This window comes from Phalacrocorax aristotelis, chromosome 6 (genome assembly GCF_949628215.1).
Source record: "Phalacrocorax aristotelis chromosome 6, bGulAri2.1, whole genome shotgun sequence".
Lineage (NCBI taxonomy): Eukaryota > Metazoa > Chordata > Aves > Suliformes > Phalacrocoracidae > Phalacrocorax > Phalacrocorax aristotelis.
The window spans coordinates 31,689,714-31,717,183 of record NC_134281.1 but is presented as its reverse complement, the minus strand read 5'-3'; the positions used below and the strand labels follow the sequence as shown (position 1 = coordinate 31,717,183).

The window sequence follows — 27,470 nt, the reverse complement described above, 5'->3', positions numbered from 1 at the left end:
AACCCTTTAAAGTATCTGGAGAAAGGCAAATTTCAGTGGAAATGGAAGATCTTTTAACCCAAACGTGCCGAAATCGTCTTTCATTGGAACTAGATTGGCTAAGCTAGTGGCTGAAATAGCGAAATTGAATGAAAGCTAAAATATAGAAATCCTCCAAGAAAAAGGAAATTTTGCGCTTGGAAGTCCACCTTGCTGGGCACGGGCACCCTTCAGTTAGCCCCTTCCCCAGAGCATTAACCTGACCGGTCCTGATGGAGCGCAGAGAATGAATTCAGGGTACCACCGCGTGGTGGAGACTGGATAGAAATTTAAAAAAAAAAAAAAAGTATTTACAGGTCTGTAAATTCTCAAAACAGAAAATATAAAACTGCATTACAACTGGGGTAAAAAAGAAAGAATCCTACCTTGAAAACCTGCAGATTCCCTCTGTTTGATGGGAAGCCTGACTGTGTGCAAATGCAAGGAAACAAGCTTGCTGCTCCAAGCTTTTACCTTGTTCAAGAAGACTGAAATTTTTTTGCTGGAGTCCTACTGAAAGTAGGTACAGGATCCAGCGAGAGCCAGTTTCCTTGCTAAAATCTTTGCTACTGAGCTTGCATTCACTTAAGAACAGCTAGAGAAGAGGGGAATAAAACCAGCAGATGAGTTTTCTTATAGAATTCATTTCACTATTATTTCACTCCATTCATGTACTTGTATCAGTCAGCCTGATATATACAGCTGCTGTCTAATGCAACCCACTGCTCATCTCTCTCTCACCCACAACACACATGCACTCACACTCCCCTCCTCCTCCTCCAAGGACTGCAGTGCTTTCAACAAGAGAAAAAAATAATAATAATAATAAAAATAGCAATAATTAAAAAAATCTACAGTATTCACTTCCTTTTGGTATATTACATCAGCATTTTCTGTACATGACCCAAGAGCTCCCTCTATTTACACAGTGATATGGAAGGACTTGTTCTTGGGAGCCCGGTTCTCCTGGCCTTGAGTGGGGAATTAAAGCCCACCTTTCAGAGTTCTTCTTTCTCTTTTCCATTTTATTAGCAGCATTATGTAAACCTGTAAGGGGAAGGGGGGGCTTTTTTCTTTTTTTGAAGGTTTCTCGAGTCTGCTCCCTCTTGCCCTTCTGGGGAGATGGCCGGCAGCATCTGCCCAGTTAGCAGCTGCTGTTTTTGAATTCACCATTCTCCGTGATGGAAAGCTTGGTGGGATTGGTGGGGGAGATGCCATTGCGGACTTGCATGCTGTAGCGCTCCTTCACCTGCGTCAGGGCACTCATCAGCCGCGTGTTGGCAGAGTCCAGGGACATGATCCGCTTCTCCTGCAACAAACACCCCACAAAGTCAGAGCTCCTTCACAAATGAAACGCCTTTGCCCCACAAGCCTGCTTTATGGGGAACTTCCAGGACCTGGGGCTGTGACAGTGTCTTCAGACGGTTTCTAGGCAGAGGCAGCTTGGCTAACATTCTCTGGTGAGATGGGATGTCTGCCTCTTTCTGTTTTCTTGGGGTAACATGGCCCCTGCGTGCCATGGGCTTCTCAAGAGGCCGTCTGGCCCTCCTGGCCTTTTTGCGTGATGGAAGGTGACAGTGAGTCAAAGTTACATTGCTGAACTGATCGAGTCACGGTGGCTTTATCCAGACAGCCTCCAACTGAGGCAGATGGAAATGCAGTATTTTGCCATGGCGGGGTGGGGGAAGGTGTTGGTGTTAGTAACAACAATAGCCAATTTAATTTTTTAAAAAATATGTTAGAAAAACAGAAACAGGCAGCAGAAAATAAAAGTGGGTGAGGTTTCATCTGGCAGAGAAAAGTGCAAGTGGTATCTAACGGCCATTGTCTCGGTATTTTGGATGGAGTGTGCTCAGAATAAACTCATGGTATGCTTGAAATAAATTAAAAAAAGCAGATAATGGCAGCCTGCAGTCACCAGCAGGAGTGAGGGTGCAACAGCAACATAGAGAAGAAGCAGCCAGAAGCTAAAACTAAGGGGTTATTTGAGGTGAAGGGGAAGAGGGCAGTGTGGGTGGAGGGGGAGATGCCATTGACAGAACACAAAGAACGAACACTGAACACACTGCTCCTAGACCCATTCCAGCTCAGAGGGGATCCCGGGCTCTGCCGAATCCAGGGTTCCTACATCCCGGTTTTGATTCTTCTGGCACAGAAAAGTGCTAGCCTTCACTTTTAGCAGAAAGCTAAGGGGTGTGTACTAAATTTATAAAAAAATAAAAAACCCCATCAACAAGACCCAGACTACTAACATCTAGAGTATCTGCAGCGGGATAAAGCACTGGAGGGTCAAGCCAAAGTGTTGGTAGCACAAGTAGAGATGACAATTTTCATCTTCCCTCAAAAAAAAAAAATAATGCAGCCACACAAAGCAGCAACAGAGACAGCAAAAGGTAGCTACGCTCTCTGTGCTACCAGCTGACTGGCTTCTCTTTTTTCTCTGAGAAGGCAAAACATCTAATTTACTGGAATGAAAAAAGCTACATGCAGGAACTCTTCCCAGTCCAGCCCATTGAGAAACAAAATGGAAGGAAAAATGATGCACAGAAGGCACAAACAGTAAGGGATAGTTCAGACATACTGCTCAGGAGACCTTAGTGCTACAACAGCCCCTTGAGATTTTGATCTCAGCACATCAGCTGCGTGGTAGATCAGTAATCAAGTAATGTTTGCTTTTCTCAGTGGGCTTCCCCACAGGGGTAAGCGTTAGGGTGCAGAAACAAAGCAGGATTTAAGTACTGCTTGTATTATGGCCCTGAAGAGACTGAAGGTCTGTATAGCAGAGCAAATGGAGGAGGAGGCACGAGAAATCAACAGCAAGGCAGGCTACAGCCTGCCCTAGCACTTGCCCTGATCCAGTCAGTGTAAGTGAGGAGAACAGACAACAGAGGAGTTGGAGGCCTTAGCCTTTCCTCCCATGCCGAAATAAATCCTGCAAAACACAACTGCCTGAGCAGAAATGTGTTCTTCTGCAAGTTAAAGCTCCTCCTCCTTGGACTAAATTTCATCTGGAATCTATACTTTAGAATAAAAATTTCTTTCCAAAGAATATAACTTTCCAAAGTGTTAAAAATGAAAGGCTGGTTATTTTCTGGCACTGATGAGTGCTCACTATGCCAGGTGCAAAACAGCTGGAAACCTACACTCAGAAAATCAATCTTAAAAGCAGGAGCTCAGTGAGTAGAGGCATCTTCTCACTCAAAGGAAAACAGAATCTAACGAACATGTCCTTAACACATGTGAATTGGGCACAGGGAGTCGGAGGAGCTGGAATGGGTAGGAGGTCAGTGTGCTGGGCCAGGACTGGGTACTGCTCAGCTAGAGAACTGATTGGGTTTACTTGCCTGTTTGAATTATCTCATCCCCATTTATGACCTGTAATTTAACACAGCGGAGATGTCACTTGCAATAGCAACTGGGCTAGTACTCTTTGCAGCTCCGCTGCTCCAAGGAGAGAGTTTAGCCAGACCTAGCCTCTGCTCAGTCAGGGAGGCCCAGAGGCAGCCTCTGGAACCCCAGCGCACGCGAGGCGCTGCCCAGAGCCGGCGCGGACGGCATGTGTACTGAGAACAAGGCTTGTCCTTGTGCATCGGTGCAGCGTTGGGTGCTGCACCTGACCACAAGGCAAAAGAGCAAATCCTCAAGAGCATCTTGTGGTGATGTAACTAAGCACAAGAAGCCGGGTTACTGCTGTTTCCTAGCAGCCATTTAACTCTTCGAACAGGCGTGGTAAGCCAGGTTCCAACTCCACTCCACAAATCTCACATAAAAAAGACCTTTTCTTTTCTAGTCACTGCTATATCCCTTTGCCAAATCAATCACAGACTAAGAAAAAATCTTCCAAGCGCAACTTAGAGGAATTGCTACAGAACCCAGCAAAAACTTGGGCTCCTCTGGTGCACCTGTTCTGAATCTTTCGTCAGTTTCCTCTTCTGCTCAGGTACGCACGAAAGGGCAGTGACCACTAAGCTTCCCCCATGAACTGGCTGACAATGAAGCAGTTCAGGTTTGCTGGTGGCCTTGCTTGCCCAAGCAGCTACCAGCACTTCAGAAGAAAAAAAGCATCAGATTAAAAGCGGAATCAAAAACGCTACTGTTTTGCTTTTTCAACAATTTGCACTGCAGGTGATAAATGGATGGGTCATTTGATCCAAGCGGGATCAAGGACCACACCTTTGGGTTTTAAGCTGTCTCAAGTCAGCAGCAGTCCCCTCCACCAGCTGGTGACACTGAGGGATCGGACTGGTCCACCCTCCGCCTTGCCAGTCCATCCCCTCACACCGAGGCTGAGTGCCTACTGGCACAGACATGTAACAAAGGGAAGGGCAAGTTTCTTATTCAGTCACAATCTCTCAAATGCTCCCCTCAAAAAAAATCATTTTTATGAGTTTGCTCAGTGCCCCTTTCACCTTCTGGAGGCAGATGAAAAAGGCATCACCTCCTTCAAAAACCAGGCTGCTGTTTGGATGAGCTGCCATTCCATCAGCATGTAACAGCAAGATGCCCTATTGCGCCTATCTGCAAAAAATGGCCCAGCACGTTCAACTTCTACTCCAGCTTCCACTTGCCATACCCCTTGATCAGACTGGAGGCTGCTGTACTGTTCCCCCATCACCAAGAAAATAAAAAAAATATACATTCCTGTTCATTCTCCAGCACTGCACTCTCCCGCTTCGCATTCTGAGTGCAAGTCCTCACAGAAAGGATTTAATTTTGAGCTTCATCTAGAAAGGGCGACTACACTGGCGTCTCCATGTAGAGCATCTTGCACAATAACTAGGAACTATATATGGTGCAATTCCAGTAGGATTTTCTTTTTATTCCGCAAGTCTAGGTAACAGAAGTGCCAAGTTATTGTACATAGCAATTTACTTGGATTAGATGGCACAGATCCAAAAATCCAGCTTTCATGAACAGTCTTTCTGAAGAACTGTGGGAAAATGGGCAGAGGCAGCAGGGAAAACAGAACTTCTCAAATTATCAGAAAGACGACTGTTATAAATATTTTCCTAGAGTTTCCAAGCTTTTAAAAACACAGCTTTTTTTTTTTTACTTTGTATTTTCCCTACAGTGCCATGTGAGCTCAAACATTTCTGTTACTGCTAGCCATTGGACAGGAAAAAAACATGGCCAGGGTATGCCCTTTTGTGCTCCCTTATGCCTATATTCTAATACACCAGTAGCATCTTTAACGATGTTCAACTTGAGCTCCCCCTCTGCCACTCTTTGTGTAGGGTAACAACTTTCTGAAATAACTTGGGTTACTCCTGAAACAGGTAATCTTCTTAATATTATCTATTAAGGGAAGTTCACAGGTGTAACTACTGAAAAGCCCAGAAGCAGGGAAGACATCCTCCAAATGCAGGTATCACAAACATAACACGGCAGGCAGATATCAAACCAGTCTCAGGTTCTGTTGTACAAGCTTTGCTCTCTGGGATCAGCACAGACACAGAAGAAACAGCTGAAATGATCCCACACAACACACCCACATGCAGTGCCCACTGGGTCCCACCTTCCACAGCTAACTTGTGTTGACTGAGGCAGGCACCGCGGGTTTGTGGCAAACTGGGCATTTCTCCAGGACTGACATGGACAGTCAGATGGGGTGAAATGCCACGTAAGACGTTATACAGGGCAATGCTCCATTCCAAGCATTCTCTTTTCTGGACTCGAACGTTCAAAGCCATGCTTCTAGCTTGCATAGCTGAGATGCATGCACATGGCAGTTAAGCTATGCTGGTATGAGGCACAGCTCTTCCAGAGTTCCCAGGCCCACACTTGGAAAAATGCCTACACAATGCACCGCTATTCCTTTACCCCCTTGGGATCTCACAGAGTAGAAAAGGTTTTGGAGAAGCGATCGCTCCTGTGATTTGTTGGCAGGCTTTCTCAAAGCCTACTGTCAGACAGTACTGTCTTTATTAATTAAAAAAACCCAATTCTCTCCTAGAAGGCAGTAAGTCACACGTGCAACACCATGGGCCAATACTGGCTTGGGAGCTACATAACAATGCTGGGGCTGGAGGACAGGGGAAAATAATGGATTCTACACACAGAACACTTGGTCTTGGAGATCCTGAGCTCCTTACCTGTGCATCAATAATTTTCTGCTTTGCATCGATGACAGCTTGCATCTCTGCATGATCCTTCTTCAGCTCCTCTTCAACCGCCATAAGTCTGATGAGCAAAAAGAGGTACAAATTAGGACAGTTTAATACTATTCCAGAGTGTTTCAGGTACTCTGGCCTGTTGGTTTGACTTCTCTGATTGTCCTGGCTCTGTAGCAGAAGAATTCTGCTGCAATCAGGAATGCTTCCCTATCCATCTGACATGCCCAGTTGCCTAACCTTGTTATTCTCAAAATGCACATTGCCAAAAATGCAACTATGCTGAAAAACTACTGCCTTGAGTACAGATTCCAAAGCAAGACAACCAGTTTTAAGTCCAACAGACACCATGGTTAAAAATTCCTAAATCTTCTCCCTCACTCTGCTGGCAATCTGAGGCAAGTTTCCGCACCTGCAACCCTGTTTCTTTATCTCTAAGGCAGGATGCTGTCAGTCCAGAGATGTCAAGAAGTCCATGCAACTACCTTCTTCAGTGTCCAGGAGAACACATGACGCAGGGGAGCTGCTCATCCTACACAGTCCCAAGCTTTCCAAAGCCTCACCTGCTGATGATACTTTTCATCTGGCTGTCCTTCTCTTCCTGTTGCCTGCGCAGTCTCTCCTCACTGTCTTCCAGCCTAGACTTGTACTCCATCAGCAGCTTCTGCATTTGCTGCTCTTGCACAAGGAGCCGCCGCTCATACTCCTCCAGCCGGCGACTTGACACCTTCAGGCGCTCCTTCAGCTTCGCTATCTCTTGTTCATACTGCAGGTGGAAGGAAAGAAGGAAAGAACCAGATGAAAAGAAAAAAAGGCAGGCATCAGATCATTATAATCTTCTGCTGCTGTTCAGAGAAGGAAATTGTTTTTTTCATGAAAATAAATAGATAGAAGTAGAGGAAATGACAAGCAAACAGCTGTGGGCAACCACAGACAGGGAGCACGCAGGGTCCCATTGAGCATTAAGCTACTCCCACACTGTAGGATGTCATTCTGTAGCACAACTTCAGCAGTCAGAGGGCTCTGACATGGCTCCTCAGCCCTGACTGGTAACATCCCCAGTTACTCCAGACTCAAGCAGTTCCCAGACAGAGGCTGCTAGAAGTGCTCAACTGTAAAAATGTCCTGGGGTGACCAAAGTTAAAAAATGGACCAGTATGGGACCCAAATAACTCATTCTTCAGGACCTAATCAAGGCATGAAGCCACATGTGAAGGCAGAGCAAATAATTCACTACAGAACAGAGCCTGTAAGTTTACTTGGCTAAGGTTTTCTTCTACTTATGTCTCTGTGGACAATCACTTCTGCAATAGTGCAAAGAATCTCAACATATTCCACTTTGTTTTGGGTTCATTCTCCTTTCCTAAAAATCCTTTGTTCCTGCTTCTTGTCCACCAAACATTCTCCCTGCTCCCTGCCTTCTCAAAATACTAAATCTCTTACTAAACTTCATCACCATAGCAGCATATAGATGTAACTGTATTTGGAAAAACGGTGCCTACTCCTGAAAATAAATATTTAAAAAAAAAAAAAAATCACAGACATTTCTGTGTAACCCAGCAACACTGCACCACCTAGATGACAGGCATTTGCCTCACGTGAAGCGCAAGACAAAATTTGAATGCAGCTACTGATGAAGTTCAAATTGTATTTACAGAGCCTTGTACAGCCACTTAGCATGTCCTAAGCTACACTCAGTCAGGTTAACAATAGTGATTTTTTTTTTTTTAATGGAGTCTAATGATCACTCAAATGTTTTGCAAGCACAGAAAAATGGCAGTATGCTGTAACTACATTGTTGTCATAAAAAATCACGACTTGAGCAGGATCCGATACACTGAGGCAGCGTGACTCACGATGCACGCAAGTGCCACGTACCAGCCTGTAACGTACAAAGTCTCAGCTGTGCAGGCTGCACCCATTTGACGTGCTACAGCCCGTATGTGGGTTAATCTCTAGTACGGGATACTGTGCTACAGATATGTGTGACAGCATGTACAGCAGGAGGTTATGCTAATACAGCCTGTGTTTGAAAGCATGACTCTGTCAAAGCAGTGCCTGAAAGCCGTTCTGAACTCGGCTGTGGGATGGACAGGACTCACTGTCAGCTCTTGAGTCAGCTGCATACAGAATAAAATCTACCTTCTCAGCATGCTTGACTTCATCTGGATTCTGCTCTGCGTCCTCCTCCACTTCTTCATACTGTCCGTTATTGAGAACCCACGCAGCTGTCCTTTCCACTGGTGACATCGTGGCAGAGTCTACAGGCGACTGAACCTGGAGCAGAGACACCTGTAAGCACTTATCAGAGAAACTACAAACAAATCAGGTCTAAACCCCAGTTTATTTGGAGGAGAAAAATGACCATGAATCTGTCAGCCTCAAAAGATCCCCAAAACCTCTCTTGCAGAGATACTTCATCCTCCCTTGACTTTGGGCCCGCAGCACGCACTTGAGTGCCTCTAAAACCAATGTCCTTGAGAAATTTTTCTTTCTCACAAAGTGAGCTTCTCTATAGAAAAATTCTTGTTTCCAAATCCTGTTCACTTCCACCTCTCCTCTTTGCCAGATTTTCAGTCAGGCTTTCTCAACCTGTGATTTCTCTCACAAAGAAAACAGAGCGATGAAGCTTTGCTTGCAGCCTGTTCAGGTAAGACATGTTGCTTTCTCCAGGGTGCTGAGGAGCTTAACTTGGGAGCTTACCTTTCTCAGCCAGGCAGCAGACAGACTTTGCAATGGAGAATGGGGCTGCATGGCCTGGATACCAGACAGCACAGCAATACGGAAGTGGCAAAGAGGTATAACATTATCACTGTGGTGCCTATCAGATTTAGTATATATACCCAGATGAGGCTGTGAAAGGAAGTCAGGGCCAGCAGTGCTTGCTGGAACTGTAAAACATCAGCAGAGGCCGTCCTTTTTAAGGGCATCCCAAAAGCAAGCCAAGAAAAGAAACAAGAAACTTTCCACCCGGCTGGGGAAAATATGACTTCCTACAAATTCCAAGCAATTTTCATGGACAAAGACAAGTTTATAAGCACAGGAATTAGCATAATTACCCCTGAAAGAGCAACACTGTCTTAATTTTTTGAGAAATGCAGATGATCGACTTCGCTGCCTCCCCCCAACTGTAGCTTCTTTTTGAGCTCAAGCAGCTCTTCAGCTCACTGCCTCGTTTCAGTATTGTGCCAAACTGAAATGTGCTGCATGGCAGGGCGATTTTATAGTCTCAGTTTTGGCAAGAAGCTCTTTATGGGAGAGTAACAGCTCCTTTACATGAGTCCAGTGAGAGATCATGTCACCCACCCTTTCTGTTTCTCTTGTTCACGAGGACAGGGCTGGTGAGTGCTGCACACATCCTATGCCAGCTCTGGCCAGAGGATCTGCCTGCAACGGCTCAGCTGTCCTGAGCAGCAACGAACACTCCAGCACTGGAAGAAGCCTCAACAGGATGGGTACAAAGGCAAAGGAGAGGAGTAGGAATTAGGCAAAAATCCCTGGATTTAGGCAGAGTTCTTTTTGCTAGAAGGAAGTCTTCACAGCAGAAAGGCTAACAGCCCCTTTCAATTGCAGTGTGACAACCTGGCAAAGCTCTTTAGATTTTTTGATGGTATTTGCTGTGAGGCAGCCATGGCAAGGGAGGCTATGAACTGTGTGCGGCTCTGCCACAAACAGGCTCTTCTCGGAGGTGAATACTTTGGCTCTAGGAATTGCTGGAGGGATTACGAACAGCTACGGATGAACAGTGGCACCGTTCACTGGAGTTATGGAGGACTAAAGTAGCAGAAGGGTGACTATAAACTACATCACCAGCCTTGTAACAGACTGCTGATCAATAGCAAACCTTGCCAAACAACCTTGCAAGCTGTAGGACAGAATATTTTCAGCTGCCAAACTCAGAAAGCCTACAAAGACCAAGTGGATGGCAAGCACTTCACACGCTAATGGGTTATGAGTTATACTCCAACAAAGGGGAACAAAGAGAAAGCCTGCTAGTAACGTGTATTAATTCCCCTCTTTGCCTCTCTTCCAGAAGAGCACACTGACATTTCTGTTCCCACCTACCTACTAAATGGAAATGGAAGGCAAAAAGTGACCTCTCCCAGCAAACAAAGGGCCTAGCTCTATATTCAGAAACAAATGGGACTTGTAGAGAACAGAGTCTAATAATTATAACGCCCACAAAGCATGCCTAGAAAGAACAAGCCCAGAAAGAACATGCCCAACTTCTCTTTTCCCTTTTTCTTTTAAAAATAAGAACAGAATTCCACAACACGATTTGCAATTAAAAGGATGCAATGGAATTTGCCTGAGAAAAATTCTGGCCACTTGATTTGGCACACTTCAAGACATTTCTCAAGGGTGGGGGGAAGGAAAGAACAAATCGATTTTTGTGAATAAAGTACGAGCAAGTATTCTAATTAATTCAGTGAAAACAATTAGTATGGAAAGTAGAGTAGAAAAATAAGTAGATGCACATCACCTACAAGAGGAGGGAAGGAGACTGCCCTGAAGCCAGTCACAGTCGCAGGCATCTATGAAGCTGAATGTAAAAAGGAACTGGAGAAGAGGGAAGTCTGAGACGTCACTTTGCTGCTAAACAAGCAAAGGTAACTGATTTACTTGGGGGCAGTCGGGTAGTTAGCAATTTCAGATAAGAAAAGCCAGAGGTTTGCAAACAGCTAACTGAATATTTCTTGTAAAGACACACAGGGCAGAAGCTGCCCAGGTAAGGTGTATGCAAAGACAGGAGACGCAGCACCTGTACTTTCTCCTCCTTATCCTAACACCTTCAAAGTCAAGCCTTCTTTGCGTATTTGTGCAGGCACTTCCCACAAGAAGCCCTGAGGAAAGGCACGAGCTCCCTGGGGATTTCGGCTAGGACACTGCACAGAGCCATGCAATAAAACTCAGCAGATTATACAATACAGGTTCACGCTGGATGCCTGAGAACAGCAAAGGGAGTTTATCCTTCAAACTTATCCTTGTTACTGGCCTAAAAATTTCCTACCACCTCCACACTAGGCTTCGTTGTATTCAATATACTTTACCTATCAACGCCTCTGCGCCCGAACGTAAAACACATGCTCCAAAGGAGGACACAAACATATGCACTTCAAACAAGATGTAATTGCTTTTTTTGGTATTACTAACTTGGCATAATAGTCTTTGCTTTGTGATTCAGTGTTTCTGATCTCCTTGTACTTTAATGAACTGGAGGTATCAAAGTAGTTTTGAAGCCCTGATTGCTCCTGGCTTCCCAGGCATCATCCAGATCTTCCTCCTTTTGACCGTAACATTCAGCAGTTTGCCAAGAAAGCTACACCTACACGCATACAAGTAAAACCTTTGGCAGAACAGGGGCTCATGCTGACAACTAAATTCCTCTGCCAGCTCTACCTTACAAGCCCAAAACCTTCCCACTGCGGAACCATGTTTCCACCAGTGCTGTTGCCAACTGGGCTACAGCAGCGAGGAGGACCATAACCTCCTGCTCCTTGCGGATGTAGCTTCACTGGCAGCTTGGTGCAGTCTCAGCCTCAGGGGCTGCAACTTTCTGGAGTGAAAGTCCTCACTCGTGCCTGTGTGCAGGCCTTTCTAGAAGGTCCTGTGGGAAGCAGGAGCTTAAAAAAAAATTCCTTCAATACTAGGAAAGGTATTGAAATCAAACATGACCATGTTTGCCCTCACAGTGACCACAGAGGAGAACACTTAACCCCAAGGAATAGCGCCGGTCTTGCCTTCAAGAGCCTCACCCTGCCCAGCTGATAAGTCTGTATGCATTAATATGACATTTTGAAAAAGAATCACCTTCGCTCTGACCTGCAGATCAAGACACTTCCTACCTTTGCTGTAGTGCCAAAATAAGTATTTAAATGCTTGTCTTTAACATTAAACTACTTTAGGAAAAGATTTTCATACGCAGCAAATCACAACAGGATTTTTTTTTTTATTAAGGTAAAGGAATGTTGGCTGTTTGACAGGAAAACCTTAATTTACAGATGCCTATTAACAACTGATGAAGTGCATTAGAAGTTGGTACATATAAGGACTCCTTTCCAGAAAGTGTTTCCATTATTCATAGTTTGGGATGATTAATGAAAAAGCAGTATTTATCTGGAGACCAGCAATAGATTGTTGCACCATCGTGAAATATAGATTTCTCCACACTTAGGACAACTGTACTTACTTATTATTTTGGCAGCAGTTTATTAGATGATATTTTATCTTTGTTTATTTCTCTGGTTTTAGGTAGCTATGCTTTTAAATTAGCACCACAGGGCAAAAGCATTCTCACGTGGCAATCTTAACTACAATTTGGAAAAAGGTTCTTCTTTTTATTCAGGGAAATTTTCAAGTTTTGTTTCTTTCAGCGGGCTTGCTCTAAATGTAAAACTTTTTTTTTTAAATTTAGTACAAAAGTGTCCAAAAATAACGGACAAGCTAGCCTTGCCAAGCTTGTAAGGGTAACAAGCACGACTATTCCTTACACTTGCTACTGACCACCTGCTTAAGTGCCAGTACTCTTGATTTAACTCAATTCAACTCAAAGGTCAAAAAGCTTTGAAGGTCAATGCAGCAATCAGCTAAACATCAAAGCAGAAAGCACCTGGAAAAAGGCTTTTCTTACCTGCTGCGTTTGTTGCCTCTGAATTGCCCTCACCTTTGGGACAGGGCTCTCTCTAGAGGACGAGGACTGCTGCCGGGACCGGCTCCCGTTCTGAATGGGTTCAGTCACCATGGCCCCTGACACCCCTGACATGCTGCCTGTGCTCCGCACCGAAGCGCTGTGTGGCAAGGACTGCGGTGCTTTGGCCCTGGCGCCCAGCCCGGCGTGGTCCATTTTGCGGATCTGTGCTTGGCTGCTGCTGTTCTGCCGGGGCAGCGCAATGGGGACATGTTTGTCCGGGACCGTGTGTCGCCGGGAGAAGTCCTCGCTCTGTGTGCTGCGCTTGGTGAAGTCCTCCATGCTGCTGTTGCTGGGTCCGCTAAGTTTGAAGTCTTCGCTGTTGCTTCGGCTCCGGGAGCTGGCAGTGCTCAGATTCTCCAGGCTGGAGTCCACAGAGGCCTTCGGCATTGGTGGGGTCGGGTTGTTGAGATGGTAAACCGGGTTCTGGAACGACAGAGGCTGGAGGCTGCCCTGTTGGTTCAAAGCTGGGTGCAGAGGCCTTCGCACCTGGGGAGCACTCTGGGGTGTGCTCTGAGTTTCCCACAGCTGTTTGATGTTTGCCACCTGGGTGACAGAGAGCTGGCTGCCGGCCAAGCGCAAAGGCACATCGTGCATCATAGAAGCATGGTCACTGTGAGCTGTGTGGGGATCCTGGAGGTCCATGAGGGAGATGCTACGTCCATTGGGCAAGATGCTTTCCCTTTCATCCTTATCTGAGTAAGTCATGCTCTGGGTGGATGCCTGCTGAACCAACAGTAAGGTCTTGCCCCTGAAATACTCATCTACGTTTTCCTGGGTTGGAGACTTCAGCTTATGCAAGTCACTGTGGGGTGGAAAGGAATTTGGTTAATTTTTCACCAGCCAAGACCATGAGAAATCTGTCCCAGAGAAGTCTTTCTACCTCATTTAACCTCCTCCCCTCATACAAAAGCTTCAAGGAACTAGATTTCCTTTTATGAGCTCTCTGTGTTCAAGTTAGAACACATTCTTCCTTAATTACCACTTATCTTTGAGAATTACATTTGATTCAAGAAGTGCTTCATCTCTATTTTTTTCACCAGTGAAATGCAAACCGTTCCCAAACTTGTGCAAAGGCTCCTGTAGATCTAGATGTAAGCTCCGAGGGCAGGCACTTCCAACGTGACAAAACTGGCCCTCCCATCTGACAGCACAGAAACTACTCAGAGACCACAGTATCGCAGCTCTTCGGCACTTCTGCCATGTCACAGCTTTTTGCTTCAGATTAACAGCTATTACAGTGTGAGAAGTGCTGAACTAAACAGGAGGGACTATTTTTGCTATTCCACCAGTAACAAGTTCCACCTACAGCCCAGTTTCTCCATTAGCAGTAAATAAGCAGCCCGCTCACCAGAAGGAAGCATTATGGCTGACTATGCATCCGGTCACTCAGACCGGCAATAAATTACAAAACCGGTTTTGAGCAGCTGAAGTCATTGATTCCTAGAGACATATCTGAGTCCTGGATAAGTCAAAAGCTTCCTGTCTCCAGTGCCACCTTGTGCACCCTCTTACTGGGACTGTGTATTCTCCGTGACAGGGGCCCAGCTCCCCGCTCCTACAGCTGGCCCGGGCAGACAGTTCGGGTATCGAAGCACTCAACTGTTAACAGGCTTAACAACCCCCTTAGCCACATCTTCCCTTGAGCTCTGGCTGTTACATACCCATCAGTGGGGTCCTCAAATATCTTCTGAAGCCCTGAGGAGAGACTGCCACTGACGTTTGGACTAGAGCTGTGCTCAGTGAAACGCCTCAGCTGCTGCTGTATTGGTGTTGGGTTGGTCATTGATTTGGTGATATCGGCAAGAATACGAGGAAGAGGTCCCAGTTTTGCCACGGTCGCCTGTAGGAAGGAATTTTCACCCTAATTGGACAACAAGCACCGCGACATCCGCCAGTTTTTTTGATAACGATGCACAGAGGCGGAGGGGTGGAGGTGGAAGGAAGGAGGGTGGGTGGTTGTGTGCGGGTGTGCCAGGACCGTAATGCAGTGTTACGGAGCAGCGTAACCACGGCGACGAGATGGATGGAGGAGACGAAACGGGGTGCAGCAGACATTGAGGAAAGAAAAGGAAATAGAAAAGAAATTAGGATTGACCCCCAAAAATAAAAATCATGCTCAATAAAACAAAACTTTTGCCATTCCAATGCAAAACTATCATGCAAAGCAAACTAAGTCCAGGGTGGGTGAGGTCAAAGTGAAAACTATGGTATCTACTCATTAAAGGACATTCACAGGCTACAGATTCAGCTAGTGGGAGGAATTTTCCAGGCAAAGGGTGTCATGTGGTAAAGGAAATGCATGCCAACAGACAAGGGGATGCGGCATTCAGGGGGATCATGAGAGAATTGCAGGGGTTGAGGGAGATGGGGAAAGGGAAGGTTTTCATTTTGTAAGCCTTTTGCTTTTGGCATCCTACAATGATGCCATCTTCTGTAGCACCCTGTTATCAAAAACTAAGGCGTTCTTCCCTACTTAAAAGTGAAAAATAACTGCATGAAAACATCAACGATCCCAACATTATCACATCAGCCTGGGATTAAATGTGTAGCTGCTTGTTCAATTACATGTTAGCTCAGTGTTGGCCAGGCCTAGGATAAGAGCAGCTGACCTTCCGGCAAGGAAGGCTGCTGCTCATTCAGGCTCTTTATCTTTCTCCCCTCTTTGGGTGACTGCTGGTTATATCATCTACAGGGCATCTTCAGTCTCATGCGACTGCAGGAAGAAGGAGTGCTGGAGGTTTATAATAAAGTAAAACTCTGCTACAAAGATAATATTCTTTTCAAAGATACCCTTATTTTTCCTGTAAATGGGTATTCAGTCAGTTTGGCTCCAGAGAAAGGTGTCTTTACAGACGCTGTTGTATAGCACTTCTTCTGTGTCTATTAAAATCTCTGAGGTGACTTCTCTCATCATTTCCCAGTCATTATGTACAGTAAAGCAGTATTGCAATGTAACTTTACCTCTTAATTCTCTTTTCAGCAAACCCCTATACCAGTTCCCAAGGACCTGTTAGTATAGATCCATGCGTCTAACCTACAGAAAGCGCAAAGCAGATCTGCTTTGATGGTTTATCCAGATCTGGCTCCTCCCTTTCCTTGCTGCCCGAGACATTTATGACTGTTGCATTCAGAGAGCAGCTCACAGTAACTAACACCAAGTCCGAAGATCCATTTTTGCGCTTCTAAAGACTGGAGCTGGGTTTCTCTTGACCTAATGCCTGACCAGCTGGAGGGAGATGGCAGTGTCCCTGCACTGCTGGGTTTACCCCAATTTGTAGAAATGGAGGATCCATTTTTTTGGGTGCTCACTTTGCCTGTTTTCCTGAGGCTGCTGAACTGTCTTTATAGCTGACTTTGCTGCCTGTGACATTTTGAATGTACACTGTGTGCATGTATGAGGGAAACAGAAAAAACAAGATCATAAATTGGAACCAAACTAAGATTAACTAAGATTAATATATATTGCCTTTTTGAGTCAAGGACATTTCAATTTACTCTGATGCAACAAGCTCAGTTTTTTGTTTTCTATTTTAAATAACGTACTGTGAGAAAACAGATACCCAAACAAATAACTATTTTGGCAAACCTTAATGCAATAAAAATATTAAGAGTGTACTGCAATTCACCTCACCTCTCCGGTTTCAAAAGAAAGAACAATATAAATGGAATACGGACAAAATAATGCAACTCTAAAAGCTGAAATATGGAACAGTTCCAAGCTCTTGCAAAAAAGATAATGAGACACAGCTCAGCTTTTCTGGGTCTTATCAACTACCTTTGCTATCAAGGTTTTAATGATTTTGGATCCCGCAAAGCCACATATCCAAGGAACAGCCAACTACTGCCTTTTCTCCTTTTATAGCTAAATGGAAGCTATGCTTATTGTTGGCGATGTCTATTGCGATCAGCAGAACAGGATCTGGATGATGTGTATGACCCCACCACAATAGATGGCAGAAAGCATCCTGCTTTTGTTACAGGATAAACCTGAGAGTGGATCCAGGTTTTTACATGGCACCCTCTTGTATACTAAAAACTAATCCAAAGACTACAGAAAGGAGAACATCTCAGCAGGCTTTGGATGAGGTCTTTAATGAAAACAGTTCTGCCCGGCCAACACATTACTCCATCAGAACTGGGCAGGGTAGGGCCTGGTGTGCAGCAAAACACCTCCATTAGCATCGAAAAGGGCACTGCAACATTTTCATTTTCTGTCCAAACACCCTCCCTTTTTTCCTGCTCACTTATGAGAAAGGACCGGCTACTCAGGGAATTCCAGGTCTACTTTTAAAGGCTGCCCTCTCCATCATTTAACACCCGTCCTTACTTAAAGCTCTGCAAAGTGTTTGCACTACTGCTGAAGCCCAAACCACTTCACATGCCCTGCTTTAGGTCCTGATCTGAAATCACAGAAAGAACAATTGTGAAATACCACTATCAAACATTCCTCCCAAAAGCTGTTGAATAAGTTCTCCCCAAAGCAGGCTTCAGCTGCTCCCTTGAGGTTTCCTAATGTTTACTGTTGCTACGATACAATCACCAGATTCACCCTCCTGGGCCTCCGACCTGCTTTACCTTATCAAGCTGGGACACAACCTCCCATAAGAGGGAATGCAAAACTGAGAGCTCTCTGCCCAGGTCGATGTAGCCCTCAAATCCAGGCATGTTCGAGATGGTATCTGGATTAGAGATCTCCAAGAGAAAACGCTTCATTCCTCCCCATTCATGTTCCAGAAAATCATTCATGAAGGCCATATACTCTTCCTTATTACCAAATCTGCAAGAAATTGGGGGGGGGGGGGGACGGGGGACCCAGTCAATAATCACACAAAATACAGAGTACTAGTCCTTACAGACAACTACTTAAATGCTTAACTTGCTTAACTTTAGACCTGCCTTTCTGAAGATTTGGTCTGGGACAAAAGGAAATGGACAATTCAAGAGATTCACTGCTTTCTTGGACTTAAATACTAGTAATTCACTGTTCATATTATGATCAAGGGCTCAACACACCTCTCCCCACCTCCCTCCCACAGACACCCTTCCTCTTCTCCCCATGCCCTTTGTATCATTCAGCTGGGAATTATGGAGGAAGAAAGGAGGAAAATCATGATCCTTGGTGGGAACAGGCTTTTTTCTTTTGAAATGGCATACACACTGACATGCTAATGCATGACTCTTCTTGGTTTTATACTGTGTCCCCTCTACTGAATTCAACACAGGCAAAATCTACATGTGAAAAGGAGAATTTATCTAGCCCAGCGCTGAGGTATCTCAAGGGGAACAGCCTTCACATGTAAGTGAGAAGTTTCCTCCTTTTCTAAAGCTGACGTCAATTTGACAGAGAATAAGCTGCTTGCAAACATGACTACCAAGCAGGACTCTCCGTGCTCCATAGTAACCTACTTGCACAGTAATTGACTTGCACCCCTAGAGGCACAGATTTCAGTTTTATTGCCACCACCTACTTAGCAAAATTGGCGAGATTCTGAATGACTTTAGCAATAAGTGTGAGTGTGCGAGATGTCCGGTCATCAGGATACTCCTGCATGAGGCTAAAGAGGCTGGGGGACATGATAGCGGGGCACAGGAAGCGAAGGAAGAGGGAGGCACTGATCAAGCGTTCACTGATGTCCTGCTTGCCCCTGCTCAGGCACTGTTGCTTCCAAGATGCAAACACCTCCTTCAGCTCACGAGGGAACACGCTGAAAAACAACAAACCAGGAAATCAAATTGCATGGGCAACGAGATGCAACAAGTCGAACTGGTGACCAATCACCTGAAATAATTGTCTGTGAGAAAACATCATCGGCTCTTTTTCCCCCCCCCTTTTCTCTCTCTAGGCTAGGAAACATCATTATGCATCTATTCTTAGATCCCCATTTAATCTGGTGATACTTCAGTAGTCTTCAAAGCATCCCTTGTTCATATATGTTAAGTGAAGCCGTTTTCAGCCATGCTGATTTGCAAGCTAAGAACTACTTATCCATCGCTACCCTGGAGCAACCAGGGTGTTAGAACATTAAAAACAAACTGAACCAAGCTGGACTCATCTCCATAACTGAAATTTTTATTTTGATTGTTAAGCTCTCTCAATATTTAGCACATGCTTCATCCTGAAGCAGAAAGGCCATTCTTCTTTCACTACTACTCAGAAGCAGAGATTAATGGAAATCTCTCTGCCAACGTTTCCTCCCTGTGATTTCCTGTTCAATTCTACAGATCTAAAGGGTCTGAAAGTTTTCCATACACATCAAAACTTTCAGCTTTTTCTTCCAAGTTCAAGCTAAGCTGTTATCTTCTCACTTTATTCCCTTTTGATTCAGTCACAGCTCAGTATGTGTTCCCTTGGCAGAGTATTTCAGCAGAAGCTCCTGTCAGGTATGGTGTGTGGGACTGGAACCCCTCAATTTGGGCACAAGTTCCACCTGTAATATGGTGTCACACGTAGGAAGGCAGTGAGGAAAGGAAACGAAGGCAGTCTCAGAAGACAGATGGGTCTATGCTATTTCCCAGTGCAACTGCTGTTTTCTCATCTTCAGAGGAGGAATGGGCACCCTCTAAGCAAATGACCTACTGGGGGAGAAGGGGAGGGGAGATGCCTCACCAGTAAGAATTGATAATCTTGCAGAAGGCCAGCTCACAACACATTTTCAGGTTGCTCTGATGATCTGTTAATTCACTGGATGAACATTTGCTGGGATCCACTTCACAGTTCTCATCTGACTCATACAAAGCCTTGATAAACTCCCCTGGACAAAGGGAAGAGGATGACAAACCAGGGTAGTTACATGAAAAGCCTCCTTGACACACCTTTAAATCCTGCTTATGCCTTTCCTTGGCAACTGCCTCTTCTGCTCCCTGGGTCTGCAATACAGCCTCCAGACACCAGATGTTGGGAACACGACTCCTCCCAGCTCTTTCAGAACAGAGCACTTGCCATAGAGATCAGACAGCTGGTGCTCTGATGCTTCAGCCTCCTGTGCCCTCACTGCCCCCAAATATAGGTGCAGTAACAGGATGGCTTCTCTTATAAACCCTGCAGACACTTCACTTATAGCCTAAAGAATAGAATTTGACTTTGTATTAAAATTGTATTATCAACTATAAAATTATCCAGTCTCAGAAATGAAGCTGTGCTATTTGTCATCATAATTTTCCCAAGAAATGCACTTGACAATGCTGTTTATTTTTATTCTTTTTAAATTTGCCCTTTTTTTTTAATTTTAAAAAGTGTCACCTTGCTCTTGGATAAGAGTAATACCCCAGTGCCAGCTAGAGACTGCTAATTTTCTCAACCTCTTTTATCAACACCTTACGACATTTTTATAGCTTGCATCTTTCAAAATCCTCTGCGTTTCTGTCACCCTTCTCTTAGGGCATCACAACAGGAACTGGACACATACAAAACTGGATGAAGTTTCCTTTGTTTGACATATTGGAATGCACTACTTACTAGTTTTTCTCCTAAATATGCTAGTAGACCAAGTGATGTTTAAATTGTTTTTGTTCAGTAGGAAAACTCTCATTTAATGATTCAATGTCTTTCAAGTTCATCTCCTCAGATCATCTTGCTGGCTCTGAGCTAACACCACATGGCTTGTTTGTGCAAAAGGGTTTTGTTTTTTTTGTCTTTGTTTTCATAAAATCTCTCAAACACTTCCCACCACCCTCCCCGAATCTCAAGCCAGCAGCGTTCTTGCAAGCAAAGCAGGCAGCACATTTTCTTAATGTTGGTGGGTTCCGCCCCCGCCCCCCACTGAGGGGATCTAGATCACTTACTTGCAAAACTCTCAGCATCACTTCTGTTGAGCCAATTCTGGTTTAACTGTTGTTTACTGGATAATATTTTTTTTTCCCCTTAAATACATTTGAAACTTACTCTTTGCAGTCCACAAGACCCTGCCTTAATCATATATTAAGATGCTCTTACAGATGTATTAAATAGCTAACGCCAAGAGTAATGTTGTTAATCCTTTCAAAGAACATGGCATCTGAGCAAAATCACATTTAAAACTTGACAAAGAATGAGATGGGTATATTGTCATGAGCAACCTTGCCCTGAGCTACAGACAAGCTGGATGACCTTAGGGGGATTTTCCATCTCTCATGCCTATGATTTACAATCTTATCACTCAGCACCAATGCTCTAAATGATTTATTAGAAGTCATTAATTTTACAATATTTTTATGTAATTACTGCACATTAAGGGGCTTGCAGTCATATGTAATATACTGGTCCCACAGCTGATCGTTCAGTCTGCTGAAAAGTACAACACAAAGTAATACGCTGCTCATTTCTCCACACCAGGAAAGAGCCTAGGACTGTGACTTACGCTCAGTGGTTCCACCCATGAGAATAAGACTACCAGAACAGACTCATTACACTTAAGAAATGGCCAAAATGCATATAATCACAGACCTGAGTGTACTGACCCTTGGAGAACTAATTTAGCCAACCATCTCCTTGACGACTTGCCAGTGTCTGGGACTGCTGAGGACAATTGAGACTGCTGGGAAAGCAAGCTGCTTTTTCTCTTTTTTTGGTGAAAGGATGTGGTGTGGGACTTGGCTTTGGCCTGATCTTGTTTCTCTAGTATCAATTTCCAAAGCTTTCTTCATCCAAGAAACAACAGGGGGATGGGTGGCTCAGTGAGCAATCTTGGGTAAGAAAGATTGTGCAGAGTTGGTCAAACCTAGCTGTAGCAAGGCTGTGAGTTTCTTTGGAAGAGAGCAAGCACATTTTGGTCCTCTTTATTGCAATATGAGTTGCATGGACAGTAATTCCCAAGGCAGTGGCTTATTACTGGAGCAGAACCTTTTGGTGGAGAGGGAACAGTAAATACAGTTACCAGAATTCACCCTGCCACGTAACCATGGGCATTAAGACCCTGCCAGGGGAATGGAGTAGGACATCACAGGTTGGCCAGGCAGTTTTAATAACGTGGTGAATGAAGAGCACTTTGGATAAACACAAACAGGAGGCTCCCTGGACGCTCTGCATCTTGATCTCCTGCCCTGTGCTGCTCGGCAGCCCTGCAGCCCCATTCCCTCCAGCCATGTTTGTTTAAGGATTTTTGTAGGGGCAAGGTATCAGTTTAAAAGGTTAACAAGAATGTTTATGAATTAATTGCTCCATGGCAAAGGTAAGGGCTGAGCAAGTCCAAGGGGCACTCTGGAACATGCCAGCATTAACAATAGTTGCAGCTGAAGCACCTGGAAATGAGTTTTCTTGTACTGCCTGCATTCAACTCAAGCGCCAGGGTGGGCACCTCACACTTAACACTCATTAACACCATAGCTAACATTTGCTATTAACTGCCACAGCAAGTGAAAGAGACTGACGGGGGATGCCCCAGCAATATGCCCCAGCCCCTGTGGATAAGAACTTAGGTCGTCATCCAGATACCCCTGGGTATACCTAACCCCCTAGGGTGGTGACACTCTGGCCTGAAGTGATTGCAGGAGCTTCTTTAACGTAAAATAAGATTAGTGAAATATATGCTTCATGTTCATAAGCCTTTCTGAAATCTCCACCTAACTGTATCGCACATGATACCAGATTCACTCCTGACACCACAACACAAGGTATTGGTCTCAATTTCCTCTGTTAAACTTTGTGACAAAATCCCTTTTTTAAAGCCTGTTCCTATATGAGATGGATCAATCACCGTAGCCCACAACTCCACTGCAGTGTTATACCTCTTTGTCACAACTAGAGACACAAAAGAAGGTTACCCAGAAAAACATAATGTGGTGATACAAACTTTAAAAGGGATTCAGCTATATCAAATCAAGTTTGCCTTTCCTTGGCTGCTACTCCTGCAGGCACCGAAGAGCATCTCCCTCTGTGTGGAGGAAGGGCATCAAGAGTAAGACAGCATATAGTTTGCTATCTTGATACTGGACACCTGTGTTCAGTGCTGAGGCAATTCCTTCCCACCCTACATTCCTAGGTGCACGAGGCTTCAGTCATGTTGCAAACAGTTCAGGGTTAGCCTCTGCAATGCAAACAAGTGACAGACAGGCACTTTCTTACCTAGTGCATCGTGAAGGTACTTCTGCCCTACCAACTTCAGGTATTCCTCAATAGCTTTGGTAGCAAGCGTGTTCTCCCTGAAGATCAAGACATCATGCTCCCCACAACGATCTACCTCAGACATCACCAAATCTGTCAAGAAGTCCTGAAGGAAAAGGTCAAATGGCAAGAGGTTATTTTAACCAGACTCAGTCGTGCCAGGCTAACTGCAGAAGCCAAGAAGGAAGGATAAACAGAGAAGCCAGAGGATTACTGAAATAATTGCCAAGCTTAGGAGAAGGGGTGCAGATGCTGCAATGTAGTATGGGCCAGAGAAATAGCTAGGGCTTCTCTTGGGTTTATTATATTTATATATGTAATAGATCACAAATTATAAAGGGAGAAGCAGAAGTCTCTAAAAGAAAACCTTTGCAGCCAAGTTTGTGTTTTCAGTTTAGAACCTGAACAGAAACCCTCACCAGTTTGTTTATCAGTGAGTTTGTCTGCTGAAAGAATCAGTGTTATTACATTCACCTTTTAATACTGAATATTACATAGAAACTTGGATTTAAGAGTCCAAGATGGAAGTTAGGCACAAGTTCTTACAGCTTGGTGAAATTTCAATAAGAACAATGGCTTATATCAGTTGTATTCACAAACCAAAAGTGGTTCAAGATTTGGGAAAAAAGGTAACATACTTGCTGTGGATCTATATGACTTAACTTGAACTGTATTCAAATGCCCAGACAGGAACTATCAGCAAGTCCTGATACAGTGAATAACCTCTTGATACAGGGTCTAATTCTACAGTAATACTTATTTCCTGAAGTGATAACTTTGTGTGAGTCAAGGGTACTCAGCATTTCACAAGAAATACTCAGCATTTTGCAAGATCCAATTTCAGCCACTGTAAAGCTCTCCAGGACAGGAAGCATATTTCTCTCTCTGTTTTTTTTAAGCTGTTCCAAAAAATAAGTAAAAAAAAATCACCCAAACCAAAACACCACCACGAATTAGGGCTGAGTGATAACTGTGATTTGCTGGTTCTGCTGCAAACAGCAACATCCTCCGAACAATTCAAAGAGTGCTGTAGTAAGGTTTCATAACCCCATTAACTAGGGGAGCCGTAATGCACTGCTAGCATATGAGTGTAAAATACACAGAACAAATTATGTAGGATAAATATAAATCAAAAATACATTTAATACTCTTAGTTTTCAATCCATTATTGCTGTTTCTTTTTCAGCAAAATCTGAGAGAATTATTTTCCTCTGGTGCAAACTGGGAAGATCCAGCTGCATCACCACCAACATAATGTGACCTGGAAACTTACCCTCTTTGCAGCTTTAGGTTATGGCAGCCTAAGCTGCTCAATGGTTCCAGTAAACAGAGGTTCAAAGGTTCAGGCACTAAGAAGGCAAAGTTACAACGCTAATTTATCTACCTGTTGCAGCTAGCACTGCAGGAATCCAGAGCCTGCTTCCCAGCAGGATTTCAACACAACCCTACAGGAGCTACCCCAGCTACCAGCTCCTCTTGGTCAGACAAGCAACTTGGTAAGGAATGAGTTCCTATCACACACTGTCACAGAGCACCAGCCTTTCAGAGATGTACATCCAGGGGAGAACAGCAGAGAGTGGCCTAGGATTATGCAAACATAAAAGGACCTTTTGGGAGCAGTTAAATTAGGCTGTCCCTTGGATGCTGCTTATGGCCATCCTTCCATGTATTCCCAACCCTCTAACTTGTGTTTGGTCGTGCTTAACTTGCTCTAGCTGGCATTACTGGAAGAAGATGGCTACAGCTTGGTACTACTCGCACATCCACTTGGCAGGCAGCATCCAGATAAATCAATGCTTGTTAATGCTTCTCAGAATTTCCCGGCACCTACAGGATATTCTCCCACAATCTATTAGAAGAAACTGAGGCTCACTCCAATTTCTGCCTCACAGAGAACCACCAGTGCGCACCCAGAAGTCCTAATAACATTCTTGGGGCAGGTGGGATTACCATTAACTGAGTATAGATTCTCCAAATGGCTGTTCAAACACTGACCAAATCAATGTTAGCATTGATTAGCTGACTTAGCACTGAATCAACAATGGCACCCTGCTGTTTATTGTATCAGAGACTTATTTATAGAATTCTCCAGTTTACTAATCTCTTGCTTACTTATCTCTTGTCCTGTATCGTGATTTTAGAAATACAGAAAAGGTTCCTGAACACTCAAGTGCAGGCCCTAACTTTTCAGAATAACATAAGTTATATAGTCCTCCCACTTATACTTTGTACCCAGCACCTTTAATCTTTGTATCAACTCTTAATCGTTGCTGGCATCGTGCCTATCTGCATGCCTTCCTGGTAGATGCAATTGCTCAAGTCTTTTCAAATACTTTTGAGACCCTTTCCCCAGTCTTACTACATCAGGCACCTTATGCTGTGCTTATGGTCATGCCAGCCCAGGCTTCCTACTTTCTAGCTGAAAAGATATCACCTATGAGCAGCGAGAGGAAGTTGTTTTGGCAGAAGCCGCCTGTTCTTACCTTAGCTCTCCCAGTGCTCTGAAGAATGTGCACCAAAGCACAAGCCATCTCCTCCTTATTCCTTACGCTGATCACAGGTTCCAGCACAGAGCACAGCATAGTGTAGTTGCTGGTAACAAACTCTGCAAATTCTTTGTATTGCTCCATAGGCAAGATGGTGATGGTCTGATAACGGGACTTTATCCGAATGGAAGGTCCCCCCGATTTCCCTTTGTTGGGTGTAGGTGTGCTGACTGGGTACCATTTTTCCACAAACTGGCGACCGGTTACACTGGCCATGGGAATGTTGACCAGGCCCACGTAATTGTTCTTGTCCTTTTTCTTCTTCTTCTCCACATCCTTGTAGATGTGAACTGTGATGCTGTGAAGAGGTGGGAGACCGTAGAACTCAAAGTGCTCTCCCCAGAAAATGTTGTCTGCTTTTGTTTTGCTGGTGGTGCGGGCGAAAAGAGTGTCATCAAGGCACAGCTCACAGAAGTATTTCTTCTTGGGGGCCAGGTCCTTTGCCTCAATGATCCAGAGACGGAGCACATTTTCAGCTCGACGGCAGTTGTCCTGTGCAGAAGAGAGAGCTCAGCTTTGATTCAGAATCTCCAAAAACTGAACATTTCTGTCTTCTAGAGCAGCAGCAAAGGGCTGCCTTTTATATGCAAGGCAGGGACAGAATCAGAATTCAGAATCAGAATCTCCAGAAAATCTGACATTTTCTAAAGTAGGGGCAAAGGGATGTCTTTTGTACGTCAATGGTAGGGACTAGAATATTTTTCTTCTAAAAAAAACCCATATTTGAAATGGTTTAGAAAACAAACACTCTGCACAGGAGCCCCTCAAAAGCACTAGACTGGCATGGTAGGCTGCATTGTTTGCTCTTGTGAATAACTCTAAGAGCACTGTTAGTCTGTCCCTCGAAGGTGGTATGCCAACTATGGAGGTGACTTATCAGATATTTCCAGCTGATCAATAGCTTGACCCCCTTCTCACTCTGGCTCAAACTCCTTCCCCCCCAACAGTAAAAGATGAAACCTCTGAAGCCGTGTCCTACCCTTCTGAGGTGCATGGTATCAGAAATCCAGTCTGAAACATCATAAGCAGACACTGGAGCAGGGATCGGGAAGCACGCCGACATGTATTTATTCATTAAAGGTTTGACCTCCTGCACTCACTAGAATAGTACGCAGCAGCTTTTGATACACTGATGAGCAGACTTCTCCCCAGACTAAATTAATTGCGCATGCATCTGTGGGAAGCCCTGGTACACTGGACTAAAATCCAATCATATCACCTCCATTCCCTCAGTAATCTTATTTCCACAGTTTCTATTACCTTATTTGGCTGCACTGTTCTGCGTAGGTTTTCCATCCACTTGTCCCTCTCTGCTGCAGAGGAACAGCTGAAGCATTTACTGCCGCTGGAGTAGGTTACCTGGAACACATAAAGTGACAGGCTGAGTTCAGGCAAGCCTAGGAGACATATGAGACGCTGCAAAAAGCACGGAAGAAGATAAGCAATACTTGAGCAACAAAGTAAATATGAAAAAGGCAGGAAAACAATATGGAAGCCTAGAAGACAGAGGTTGAAAGGCCCACAAAATGTAGAGAGAAAACAAAAAGTCAGTTCAAATTAATATAAAACTAAAGAAACATATGAGGAGCACCAGAGGCTCCTCTTAAAGACTTTTAAACAAGGCTTTAATCAAACAGTTAATTTTTTTAAAATAACCCACTTGTTAATTGATCCAGAGCTATTAAACACTTGCAGTTTTCCCCATTAAGTCCCAGAGGCAGACAATTTGGTTATTAAGAGCATAAAGACAGACAGAACTAACAACGTATTAATAAATGGCAACACACACTGGAAATGGTGTCTTCAGTAAATACAAAATATTTCCAAGGGTCCATATATATAGCAACAGCCTAAAACAAACCGAAGGAGTTGTGTTCTAATCTGGCCCCGACACTCAATGCCATACACAACTCTGCTTTCACACAGGAGAGAACCACCTTGGTTCCTTTCATTTTCACATGGCCTGACAAGCTTCATTTTACTCTTGCCATTCATTTGTGCACACAATTAAAAAGCAGTTTGAGGCA

At 44.3% G+C, this 27,470-nt stretch overlaps 1 protein-coding gene across 5 annotated transcripts in view; it reads right to left on the bottom strand.

Annotated features, from left to right (window-relative positions):
* Positions 1-819: 819 nt before the first annotated feature.
* Positions 820-27,470, bottom strand: part of RASAL2 (RAS protein activator like 2) — a 186,827-nt gene continuing 160,176 nt past the window's right edge. For 2 of the 5 annotated variants that reach the window (XM_075096859.1, XM_075096861.1), the window contains exons 7-18: positions 26,704-26,802; positions 25,381-25,935; positions 22,859-23,003; positions 19,427-19,571; positions 18,288-18,524; positions 17,395-17,596; positions 14,481-14,680; positions 12,760-13,621; positions 8,271-8,405; positions 6,692-6,894; positions 6,111-6,198; positions 820-1,327 (exon numbers count right to left, since the gene is read on the bottom strand). In XM_075096859.1, the coding sequence (XP_074952960.1) occupies positions 1,163-1,327; positions 6,111-6,198; positions 6,692-6,894; positions 8,271-8,405; positions 12,760-13,621; positions 14,481-14,680; positions 17,395-17,596; positions 18,288-18,524; positions 19,427-19,571; positions 22,859-23,003; positions 25,381-25,935; positions 26,704-26,802 (3,036 nt within the window). In that variant the 3' untranslated portion in view covers positions 820-1,162. Of the gene's footprint in view, positions 1,328-3,256; positions 3,394-6,110; positions 6,199-6,691; positions 6,895-8,270; positions 8,406-12,759; positions 13,622-14,480; positions 14,681-17,394; positions 17,597-18,287; positions 18,525-19,426; positions 19,572-22,858; positions 23,004-25,380; positions 25,936-26,703; positions 26,803-27,470 lie in introns of those variants that run through there. The other 3 variants (XM_075096860.1, XM_075096862.1, XM_075096863.1) reach the window with 3 other exon arrangements.